This window comes from Chaetodon trifascialis, chromosome 12 (assembly GCF_039877785.1).
Source record: "Chaetodon trifascialis isolate fChaTrf1 chromosome 12, fChaTrf1.hap1, whole genome shotgun sequence".
Lineage (NCBI taxonomy): Eukaryota > Metazoa > Chordata > Actinopteri > Chaetodontiformes > Chaetodontidae > Chaetodon > Chaetodon trifascialis.
This window is the reverse complement of record NC_092067.1, coordinates 16,929,469-16,941,082: the sequence shown is the minus strand read 5'-3', so window position 1 is coordinate 16,941,082 and position 11,614 is coordinate 16,929,469. Positions and strand designations below refer to the sequence as shown.

Here is an 11,614-nt window from a genome sequence, read left to right as displayed (position 1 = left end):
CACAACACTCCGACACTCTACTCCATGCCCAGTGGCATCTATATAAAATGCTTCCTTACTAAATGCTGCTCCACCCTTCTCTTTAAACATTAAACGCTGCACAACAGCGTGACCACAGGAACTAAAAGGCCGTGTTTCTGTGCTGTTTACTAGCCTGAGGCATACCGCATCCCTCTCATTCACATCTGGGCCCACAACCATCTACAACCAATGAGAGAGGGACCAATGATATCAGTGAGGAAGTTCATCACTTATGGCACCTTTTCCTGAATTTTGTTTCCATTGATAAACGGTCATGCAATTTTGAATTTGTGTTATGTCTTTAATTCATGGTGTAAAGTCAAACACTTTTTTAATGATAAAACCCATATGGTCTTCATTTAACAGGGTATCTACGAGTGTATTCAAGCATCAATCTAGGATAAATGTTTATGCAGGGTATCACACTGTCTCCTGCTGTAAAAACTTGATGCTCTTAAGTGGAGAAAACACTTCGACTTCAGATTCTGCAAACTGAATCAATTGGCAGCAGGCATTTTCCGAATATTCAAGGCTCATTATTTTTTCCCAAAGTTGCCAAGAATAAGGAATCAAACAATATGAATGAAAGCATGGGCTCTGGGGACGCAATGGAAATAAACACATTCCAAACCAAGCTCCCACCAGCAGATGTCAGCCTTGCCAAAGGAAGGCATCAAAGAAGGTTGCAAAAGATAGAGGGTAATGGGTTCACCAATTCAGCACAGCTACATGGAAACTTTCAGAAGCCATCGTTTGAATAGCTTCAAATGCGCTCCAGTTTGACCCACCACCATGTTGCTTATCCCATGCATTCTGTCATACCTGCACAGGGGTATTACAATTTTGTTTATATGGTCACTTGCAATTTTAGAAGTAATGTTTCATTATTTGCACTCAGTTCATGTTACCTTTTAACTGCACTGTTGTATTTTACACAATTCAATTATAATGTAATTATATTATTGTATTTCATTTCAAATATTTGCAATTATATTGCATTGCATTTACTCTTCTTGAGAGCAGCACTTCTTCCTTTTTTTTAAATATCATTTTCTTATTTATTATTTTATTATACATTTTTATTCGTCCAGTCATTTATGATCTAATGAGCGTTGACCAATCTGCAATGCGCATGCGCAAAGCAGAGGAAACGCTCTGCCAGCTCAGCTGACAACAGCAGCTCCTCTGCAGCAGCCAGATGATGATGATGGCAGACTCTGGGAGTAGCGAAGAAGTAGCTGTGATCGGTAACACCGATATCACTTCAGCGGAATCCGAGAACAACATTATAAACACGGTCGTACTTTTTGTTATTCTCTACGACAAACATTTCTGGAGTTTACAAGCCTGCTTTCACTTGTGAAAACTTTCCCAATCAGGCCCAACGTTAATGTTATGTTAGCTAGTTAGGTGGAGGAAGTGTCATATGAGGCAGCGGGGACTTTTCCACTCATCTTTTCAAAAAGTTGCGGTCTGTTTTTTAGACTGTTAACCTGTTTTATAGTGTTAATGAAGTTTTCTGCACGACAACATGTCGTTAAAGTTGCAAAGTTAGCTAAAGTCGCTTTTGCTAACAGTGGTCCGAAGCTAGCTCACTTCGTAAACTTTGCTCCTGACGTTAGCTTACAAGCTAGCAAGTCTGAACGCTAAGCCTAAAGTTTGGTTTAAAGTCCTCTCTCTACCCCGCTAGTCCAGTCTTACTAACCGTGGTCTGTAGTGAGATTAGACAGCTTCTTTATACTTAGGCAACGATTTTGTAATACTTTGTTGGTGCTCGTACTGTCTAGTCTTGTGACCTGCACCCTCCTGTTATGAACCTGTGTAAAGGTTTGGTGTTACAGCAAAGCTATCTGTCTACCTGTCCTTCAATGTTCGTCTGGTTTCATGCTTATTGTCTGTCTTCTTGGCATAGACTTGGATATAATACACACTTATTGTCCACCAGAGGGGAAATGTTTCTTTATTATTGTTGTTTTTGTACTTGTATCTGCACCGCCCTGTCACCTGATGTCATTTTGTGTCCTTCTGATACCCCTCTTACATTTGTCTCATATGTTTTGTCTCTTTTCTTGTCCTCACACCTTATTTTTTCTTGGCGGTGCAGATGGTGGAGAGAGGGACAGCCTTGCTGAGGAAAATGGAGATAAGTGTGGCGGAGGCAGAGAAGAGAACAGGGAAGAACACGGTTAACATGCAGGAAACCTACACAGTCTACCTCATAGAAACACGGTAGGTCAGAAACTGGAGCATCAGTCACGCCTCATGCAAATAACTTAATGTTGGTGCAAATAAAAGAGCAGTGAGGTGGGGCCCCTCACACTTACATTCAGTATTAAAACCACACAGGACATATTTACTTTCTTATGCGAAATTTAGGATTTTGATTACTCATCACTAAACAAGACGTCAGCCGCTTTTCTTGACAATATTTTGAACCTTGACCAACGGATATTTGCAGTTGTCATATATTTGTGAGATAGAGTTTGTCCATAATGTCAAGTCCATTAACAGTACACTGAGCTCAGATATTGTCAGGGTTGATTAAAGATTTGCACACTTATTAGGATTGCATATTTAACCTGTGATGAGATTATTTTCCCCTCCCCTACTCAGAAAGGGTCATTTGCAAAGTTGGAGTTGGGTGTGATATGTTGCTCATTCTGTCTCAAGTTGCTTTGAACAAGAAGAACACCTTGAATGTCTCACCGCTGCTATGATAACATCTGAAAATTTCTTTTATTCCCATTCTTCTGTCTGCAGGCCAGCTGAAACTGTCCCAGAGGGAGGCATGCCTGCCACACCCGACACTTTGTGGAGACGCTACAGTGAGTTTGAACTCCTCAGAACATACCTCATGGTCGCCTTCCCCTACATCATCATCCCTCCACTGCCAGAGAAAAGGGTGAGTGACACACAGGTGGAAGGGGAAATATTAAGAATAGACTCATTACATGTAATTAATTTGCTGGGTTTAACTAAACCCTGTGATTGAGGAACAGACTTTTTGTGATAGAACGTCTTAATTTGTACTTGATTAATGACATTTTTTTAGTCTTTTTTTTTGTTTGTTTAGTAGATGATGTACACCTTTGTCTTTGTAGGTGGTACTCACTTTTCTAACTCCTTGTGTTGTGCCTCTTGTAGGCAGAGTTTGTGTGGCACAAGCTGTCAGCAGACAACCTCGACCCGGACTTTGTCGAGCGACGGAGAGTCGGCCTGGAAAACTTCTTGCTGCGCGTTGCATCACATCCTGTCCTCTCCAATGACAAAATCTTTTTCCTGTTTCTGACAGAGGTCAGCAACCCAGCTTGTTCTACATAATGTCCCATTGAAGTCCTCTGCCATAGATATATGCCAACATGCCCACACTCAGAGTCTAACACGGATTACGCGCTGACAGCGCTTTGATGGCGCTTTGGCAAAACAATGCAAGAGGCTGTGCTGGTGGGAGGACACAGACAGAGGAGAAGAAATGTGAAAAGGCAGTTGGAGTCAGAAGGAATATCACATTGCAGTGGAAAAAATAGAGGAAGAACCGGTTTTTTGTCACAGCCCTCTGCAATGACACCCTGCTGTACCAACGTGGTGATCTCATTGATATGAATGAGAGGGACTTTCTTCTTTTTTTTTTACCACAGAGCCATTACATGTACCCATCCCAGGTAGAATACAGAGTAGCAAAAGTCTTGTCATTTCATCTACCTTTTAAACTAAACTTCCACATTTGTTTTTCATCGTCTCCCCGTAGCCTGTACCAACATGCTCAGTCCAGCGCAGCCTCTTGTGGTGTGTTGTTGTCGGCTGGAAAGCCTCATTTTTACTCTCTGTGGTTGATAATCCTGTCTGTCATATTTCTGTCATCTGTCAATCATTGGTCCTCAGGAGAAGGGATGGAGGGAGGAGGTTTTGGACACAGGATTCCAAGACAAGGTAAACAGTTAGTTCATACTTCACATTTCAGTGGGATGGTGCCTCTGTTTTGCAAACATCCGTGAACTTCCTCTTCCTGATTTGCTTGACTGTGAATTTTGTTGTTCATTAACGTCTGCCTCATAGATTCTCCTGTATGCAAATTAAAAACCTGTTGGCGTGTGTGTAATTCTGTTCCCTGCCAGGTTGACTCCAGACTAAAGTCTCTGAGTGCCATGTTTAGAGTCAAGAACCCTGACAAGTAGGTGTTACTTTAGGGTGGCTTTTTCCAAAATGCTCATTTTACTTTGTATTAGTTCGCAAATGCAACATTTTGCTAGGATTTATACAAAGCAGGAGGTGAGATTACTGAATGGTTTCAGTCATCTAGTGGCAAAACAGGAGGTGAGAGGTATGGTAATTAGAGTTTCTCCAGGACGACGCAAATTGAAACACCACTATGTAGATTCAGCTAAACACTGTTTAAGTTCTAATGACTTTGTTCTGCTCTCCAGGCGATTCACTGCACTGAAACACTACAGCGATGAACTGAACACTGTCATCTCTCAGTTACTCAGGGTGCGAGCGGTGAGTTTTGGCATGTGCACACACACATTCATGGCTATATATAAGTGTCCGTCTGGGTCTGCCCAGTGGTTTTTTGCAGACTGTGTTGTGTAACATGCTCATCCATATTTCACTGACATTTAGTCTGTCAACTCCTGACAAAATTGTCTCGGTATTTAGCCTCCTGGAAGTTTTACTTCTTCCATCAGTTACTTGTACTCTCTGCAATTTAGTCTTGGGAGAGTAGTGCACAGTCAGCATGCGTGAGCTCCTGCGCTGTAAGCACTGCCTACGTTTTTTTATAACCAGTATTGTTCTGGATTTAATTTTCTGTCTACACATAGCTGTGAGTTAAAAGCAGCTTCAGACAGTAAGGCGTGATGACTGTCAGTGCCAATGTCAACAGTTGCAAGCCTTAAGAATATAAGTGTTTTAGATGGAGAATCATCTGGAGGGGAACCGTGTGTTCATAATGACTGTCTGAATTGTCTTTTCTCTAGAAAGTAGCAGACAGGCTGTACGGGGTTTACAAGGTCCATGGTAACTACGGCAGAGTCTTCAGGTGAGAAACACCCGTTCAGCTGTTCATTTCCGTATTAATGAAATCATAGTTTTGACCTGAAGAGGACACTAGATTTGCAAAATAAAGCATTAACAAGCTCTAAGTTAAAATTAAAAGACATTTGGTGCACTGTAGCTAGCTACTTTTGATCTACACTTAGACTTAGAGTTTTGTAAATACAAAAAGAATAATGCTTAGCACATTAATGAGCAAATGGTTGCACACAAAGCGCCATGTTTTTTTTTTTTTTTTGTCATTTTGATTTGAACGTCTGAATTGTTGTCTCCAGTGAGTGGAGTGCTATCGAAAAAGAGATGGGAGATGGACTTCAGAGTGCAGGCCACCACATGGACACGTGAGGAGCACATTAAAGATTAAACTACTGCCTTAGACGCATTCTCACACTTTCTTTTGCACTGGTGCGCTTATGAATGCGACCTTGTGTTTATGTGCACAGATACGCTGCATCAATAGATGACATTTTGGAGGAGGAAGAGCACTATGCAGACCAGCTGAAAGAGTACCTTTTCTACACCGACGCTGTCAGGTAAGCAGGTGTTGGCGTGTGTTTTAAACAGAGATAGACTTATGTATATCAGGTCAAACAAAACTGTCATGCAGTATTAGGGAATTTGATTAATGCTCTTATCAGGATTGAGAGATCATCAGAATAGATTGACGGTACTCAAATTAATATGTTGTATCGTTATGGTATATTAATCCTGCTGTGGTATTTTCTGATTGATTGTTATGTGGCTGACTCCGATCTCGAAGGCTGGACTCAAATTACATCAAGCTCAGAAGGAGATTATCCTTAATTTATCCAGAGCTGTAACGATTAGTTGAATAATCAGCTGAAAAATGAATCGTGAACTGTTTTTATCATTGATTTCTCATTTAAGTAATTTATTCAAAGCAGAAATACCAAACATTTGACAGTTCCAGGTTCTCAAATGTGAGAATTCACACAAAATCTTCACGCAAAACAAGACATTCGATGATGTCGCCTTGTGCTGTGTGTTGTTGCGGTTGACATTTTTTACTGTCGTATAGATCAAACTATAAATTAATTGATGATGACAATTGTTATTGCATCAGAAATTTGTATACCTCACCATCTATGCCTCCTCCTGGTTCAGGGCAGTGGTCAATGTTGATGTCAAAGGCAAAGGTAATGTGCGTGTTTACAGAGAGCTGTGTGTTTGCCAATGTTCTACATCTTCATTCTAAACAAAACATGCAGCAGCGCTAATGCAAATGCTGCTTTGCATATGTAAACCATTGTCTTTCAGCAGAGCGTAGAATACAGACCAGTTGTCAGCAGGCACTGATGTCAGGGCTCCTTGATTGGATGGACATCAGTCCCATCTTGCTTTATTATAAGCGGTGATGGAATTGTGATTTCTGAGTGTTGTAATTTTCGTGTCAGGATGCAGCAATGTAACAGGAGTACTCTGCATTTTTGGGTTTAAATTGCAATCAATTGCTATTTTATATCTGTGTGTGTGTCTGTGTGAATTAAGGTCGGTGTGTAGGAAACACGAGCTGATCCAGTATGAGTTGGAGATGGCAGCTCTGGACCTCAGCCACAAGAAGCAACAGAAAGAAGAGCTGGCCACCGGGGTAACACACTAGCACTCACACGCTGGCTCATCGTCTCTCACTTTCTCCTACACATCCTGGGCAAATACCCAAGTCCTACACACACACACACACACACACACACACACTCACTGTTTCAAGTCAGTTGTGAAAATTGTCAAACCTTATAAATTAATTAAAAGATTTAAGAGTGGTTTTAAAAACGTTTTGCGGTCTGATGTTTTTTTTGATAAAAACATCAGTTAATTTGGCTTAATTTTGCATGTGTCTGTGTGTGAATGTGCGTGCAGACGGTGCGCATCTTCTCTCTGAAGGGGATGACCAGTAAACTGTTCGGCCAGGAGAGCCAGGAGCAGAGGGAGAGCAAGTTGGCAGCTTTGGAGCAGAGCATCCAGGAGGGAGAGGAAGCGCTCAAGGAGAAGAACACGGAGTGCCTGTAAGCTCGACACCAGTCAATCAGTCCCTCATTTGAATAATGATGGTTTCAGTGTAGAATGATTAAAATGTATTACCAAAGCTTTGGAACAAAGGAGCTGTTGCAGCTGTTGAGACAGGTTCATCAATAACAGGAGAACAGATACCTGCACGAAGTGGTAAATGGAGCAACTCTCTTAAAGTTTGAGTCATTGGTCAGTTAGCCCAGAATCAAAAAAGTCCAAATCACTCTGTATGATTAAAAAGACATCAGTAGTTTCTTCAGTTGGTTTGAATACAAAAATCACATGTTTCAATAAAGAGAAGCAGAAGCTAGCACATACATAATGAAGAGCAAACCACTTAGCTCACTGTTTGATTCTTTTTCCTCCACCAACCCCGGTACATTTCATGTGGAGCTGATCGCTGCACCAGACTCCATTTAGAAAATAGCCATCAAGCTACATTGCTTGTTAGCAACTGGTCATATGGTAACATGGGAGGCAGTTTGGCCTCGTGTGCTCGTGTGATAAAATTGGCATGCAGGCAGCGCACCAGTCATCATTTTAATGACTGCTCAGTTCCTGGCATTTGCTACTGGTGTTCTTCACCGTTTCAGAAGAAGGAAATTACAGAAGCAACAGGTGAACCAGCTTAAAAGTGACCTTTTCTCTTTTTAAATAAGCACTGTGCAGCAGGTCTCATTAATGCCAATGTGAAGAGTGCTTCACGTGGATTTTAAAAAGCAACTGATAAATATTCTTGTGCAAGTCTACGTCGACATTTAAGTGTTTTTGAGAACAGAATTGGTGATGGCAGCTGGTAGAATGGGCCTTACCACCACGCCAAAGCAGCCTCCAAAAGGGAAACTGTGCCCCCCCCCCCCCCCCCCCCACTGTTTGCCACCCCCCCATACCTATTATTTTGCACACAAAATGACATTTGTCTCTCTTTGTGCTTGTGTCTTCAGAGAGTTTGTGCAAGCAGCCTGGGAAGACATCGAACATTTTAAGGAGCAGAAGGACAAAGATTTGCGTGAAGCACTAATCAGCTATGCCATTATGCAGATCAGCATGTGCAAGAAGGTATGGAGATCTGTGTTGTTTTTTCTCTCTTCTCCACGTTTGTTCTTGTGTACTTACCTACTTAACGACTGCAGGTGTTATGTTGATTTTTCAGAAATTCCAGTTTAGCTAAAAAGAATCGTTTTCGCTGTCTTTCCTCTCAAAATTGCTCTCGTTCTCTGTCACTCCTTCGCTGTCTCAGGGAATCCAGGTGTGGTCCAACGCCAAGGAGTGTTTCAACAAAATGTGAGCCACTTTTCAGCCGATTGCTGTCTCTCCCACACCAAAACCATAGTCAGTCAGATTGCTCAGAGCGAGACCATCAGCTGATCTTTGAACTGCAGTTCTATGGAGCTGGCCATGGGAGTCCAAATACTGCCTTCACTTTGCTCCGCTGAATCAAAGCTACTTAGACCGATTCTGTCTCCTTCTCTCTCTCTCTCTCTGTCTCTCTCATACGCATGTGCACACACACACTTACATAGAAAAATTCTCCAAGCGAGAGTCGTTTAGTGGATCCATGCCTTTCAAATCCAAGTGTCTTAACCGCTCTGTTCTGATAATCCAGATTTTCAATGCTTTCTCCTCGATTGCTGCGCAGCTGACAGCATGTCCAAGAGGAAAGTCCTGCACTTACAATGCATGAAAGTCGCGCGGTGCGAAGAGCTGCACAGTGTACTTCAGTTGTTACACTTCTCTTGAATTATCTCATGAGGGGATGCACATTTCACTTCACTCGCTTCAGGAAAATTTAAACAAACTATGTTTTGAGCTTTTCCATGCTTTACTTTAAGGGATTCTGCTTCCATGTAGGGGTTTCACATCATAATTCCAATTAGTTGCCTGATGGTAATATTTGAAATGGATCAAAAGTGACCAGCGTTGAGCTTATTTGGCCTATTTCACTCTTTTTTGAAATGATCTCTGCAAGAGCATCTAAATAAAAGGGCAGAAGTTGGGGAAGCAGAATTGGAATTGTTGACACGAATTAGCTTGAATCTATTCAATCAGCTTAAATTCTAGTTAATGAGATTATCACACTGTAAGACAAAGGGAACATGGACCTCTCTTTAGGAAGCCAGCACACTCACATTTCCTTCCTGCTTTTTTTTTTTTATTATGTTTTTCATATTTCATGCTGAAGTCAGTCTTTATGCTGTCATCGATCAGCTGACCAAAGTGCTTATGACCACGTGTGGGGAGCACACGAGAGGGGTAGACAAGCTTGCGGTAATTTTGGTCATTCATACTGATTTTTTTTTTTTTTATTTTGTGCCGAAAGCAAAGAGCCATGAGTATGATAGTCACGAAGGCCTTGCAGTTTTGGTTACAGTGGAGCCTTTGTTTCTTGAATTCCTTAATGGAGGCTTTTGGGACGACTGAAACATGGCGCCCACACAAACTACCTGATCTACCAAGTGCAACCATAAGTGCTGTTAAAAGCAGCACAGACCAATAATCGGAGCTTGTCTTTGCTTTCAAGCTTTATAGCCTTAATATGAACATTGGTCTTGTACCTCTCTGCCCACTGTCGATGTGCCTCACCACTTCTTCTGATAATGAGTCACTGCACTAAATGATCAACCTGAGTTCCAAGAGTGCCTCAGGTCAATGTTTCTGAAAGATACTGACCAAATAAAGGAAACTTTTAGCTACAGGTACGTTGAATCCTCAAAATCTGTCTCACTACATATTCTGTACATACACAATCCATTTGCTACTATTGCTTCCTTTATGATATCCTTCTGAGGAGGGACAATGTGTGCAAAATGAGTGTGACATGTAAAAAAAAAAAAAAAGTCCCATCAGCGAACCCTGCCTTCTTATAATAAACAATCCGTTTACTGGAATAATCCCAAATTGAGGCTTTATGTATGTTTTTATAATAAATGTGTTAAATGAGAAATTGTTTTTATGTTTATGTAATCATTGTGCTAAGACACTAATAAACATGTTTCTTTTTTTAAACTATTTTCATTGCATTTTTATGACAAATGATGCACAGAGGAGTCAGAGATGATGCTGAAAAGCAGGACGATTTGTGACACTGCTGCCCTCACTGCCTGTTTACAGATCACTGAACAGGGTGTTTGAAGTTTCAGGGTGTTTGTACAACACTTTTCATACTCATACTTTTCATGTATGCTAAATTGCGTACATGAAAAGTCATTTTGCTTGTCTTTGGAGCCAAAAATATGAAAGAAATGCTCTTTTAATGAGCTCATTGGAAAGGTCAGGCTGGTGATTCATCTGCTTCAGAGTAACACACAGCCTAACCCTTATGCAAAATTTGTCTATGTTTTCCATGACATCCTTATTGATGCTGTATGAAAATCTGTGTTGTGTGATGGCGTTGTATTAATGCCTGTGTCATCACTTCCTGCATGAACAGTCAAATCACACAAGTTATTTTGTAGTTTACTGAAACAGTAATAAAATCAAGTAACTTCCATAGTGGATGCGTGCATTGACTGTTATCCATAATTTTTCCTAACCTACATGCCTTCTTGTGATATAATAAAAGGTGATTTTAAGGTGTTATTGGAAATAAAAGATCCTCTGATGCATGACGTTCACTAAGGTTTCAGCCATAAAAAACATGAGGCTGTTAAAAATTCTTGAAAGTTGGTTCTTTCTGGTATTAAAGGATTTAATAGATGCACCCCTCTCTTCACCATTTTCCATTTTTCATGTACAGTAAGAAAGAAAAAGCAGTCGTGTATGTAATAAAATTGAAGAACAGGAACTACCTGTGGTGGTTTCAATGCAGTTTCAATGCAGTTATCCAGAACTGTCAGCAATGGCTTTTGAATATTTGTACATGTTTGAGCGCTTCATATGGAAAGATTGGTTAAAGGTGTAGTTCAAAGCTTCCCAAAGTGGGGCCAATGGGCCAACGTTGGCCTGCTGTAAGGTTTGATTTGGCCTTACCAAATAGATAACAATCAAAATTGATTAAAAAAATGGATCACTGTTTATGCTGTTTTATTTTTGTGAAGTAATGATTTTTTTTTTTTTCATAATGTGATCACGGTGGGCAGTGAGTGGCACTTTTTGCAGGAAGTCATTCAAATCTGGGAACTTGGGACCCATTTTGCATCTTAAATCAATAGGTGCTTGCTTTTGGCCAAGGCTCAACATTAAGTTTCAGTTTTGGCCCTCAAGGGGAAAAAGTTTGGGCACGCCAGGTGTGAACTGAGAAATTTGAATGAATGGCGCCACCTGCCGGTCAATACTGGTGTAAAAAAAGAAAAAAAAATCAATTTGGCACAGAAGCGGCTTAACAAATTGGTAGGGAACAGGAGAGGAGCCTGAGCAGAGGAAAAGAAAATTCTCTCTTTTTCAGATCCACCTACTTTCTGGTTTGCATGAGGTCATGTGTGGTTTTCTCAAATGGAAACCTAACATTAATTCAACATTAGAAACAGGCCAAAGCCTTAAATTTTCCAAATCCAGTCATTCAGTGTACCCTTCA

General features: G+C 40.9%; 1 protein-coding gene across 1 annotated transcript; it reads left to right on the top strand.

Moving 5' to 3' along the window:
- The first annotated feature begins 1,192 nt into the window (after window positions 1-1,192).
- LOC139340796 (sorting nexin-4-like) lies at window positions 1,193-10,107 on the top strand. Its single transcript, XM_070976790.1, has 14 exons — window positions 1,193-1,318; window positions 2,126-2,250; window positions 2,782-2,923; window positions 3,166-3,315; window positions 3,904-3,951; window positions 4,137-4,192; window positions 4,446-4,518; window positions 4,998-5,059; window positions 5,349-5,414; window positions 5,517-5,606; window positions 6,583-6,682; window positions 6,952-7,097; window positions 8,046-8,160; window positions 8,342-10,107. The coding sequence occupies exons 1-14, from the start codon at window positions 1,220-1,222 to the stop codon at window positions 8,387-8,389; spliced, it is 1,320 nt and encodes a 439-aa protein (XP_070832891.1). The 5' UTR covers window positions 1,193-1,219; the 3' UTR covers window positions 8,390-10,107.
- The last annotated feature ends 1,507 nt before the right edge of the window (window positions 10,108-11,614 follow it).

Bases quoted from the DNA above. Each gene is read 5' to 3' on its own strand.
- LOC139340796 (XM_070976790.1), top strand. From the start codon at position 1,220: ATGATGATGATGGCAGACTCTGGGAGTAGCGAAGAAGTAGCTGTGATC. The intron at 4,519-4,997 runs GTGAGTTTTGGC...TCTTTTCTCTAG, and splicing joins AGTTACTCAGGGTGCGAGCG to AAAGTAGCAGACAGGCTGTA. The intron at 6,683-6,951 runs GTAACACACTAG...ATGTGCGTGCAG, and splicing joins AAGAAGAGCTGGCCACCGGG to ACGGTGCGCATCTTCTCTCT.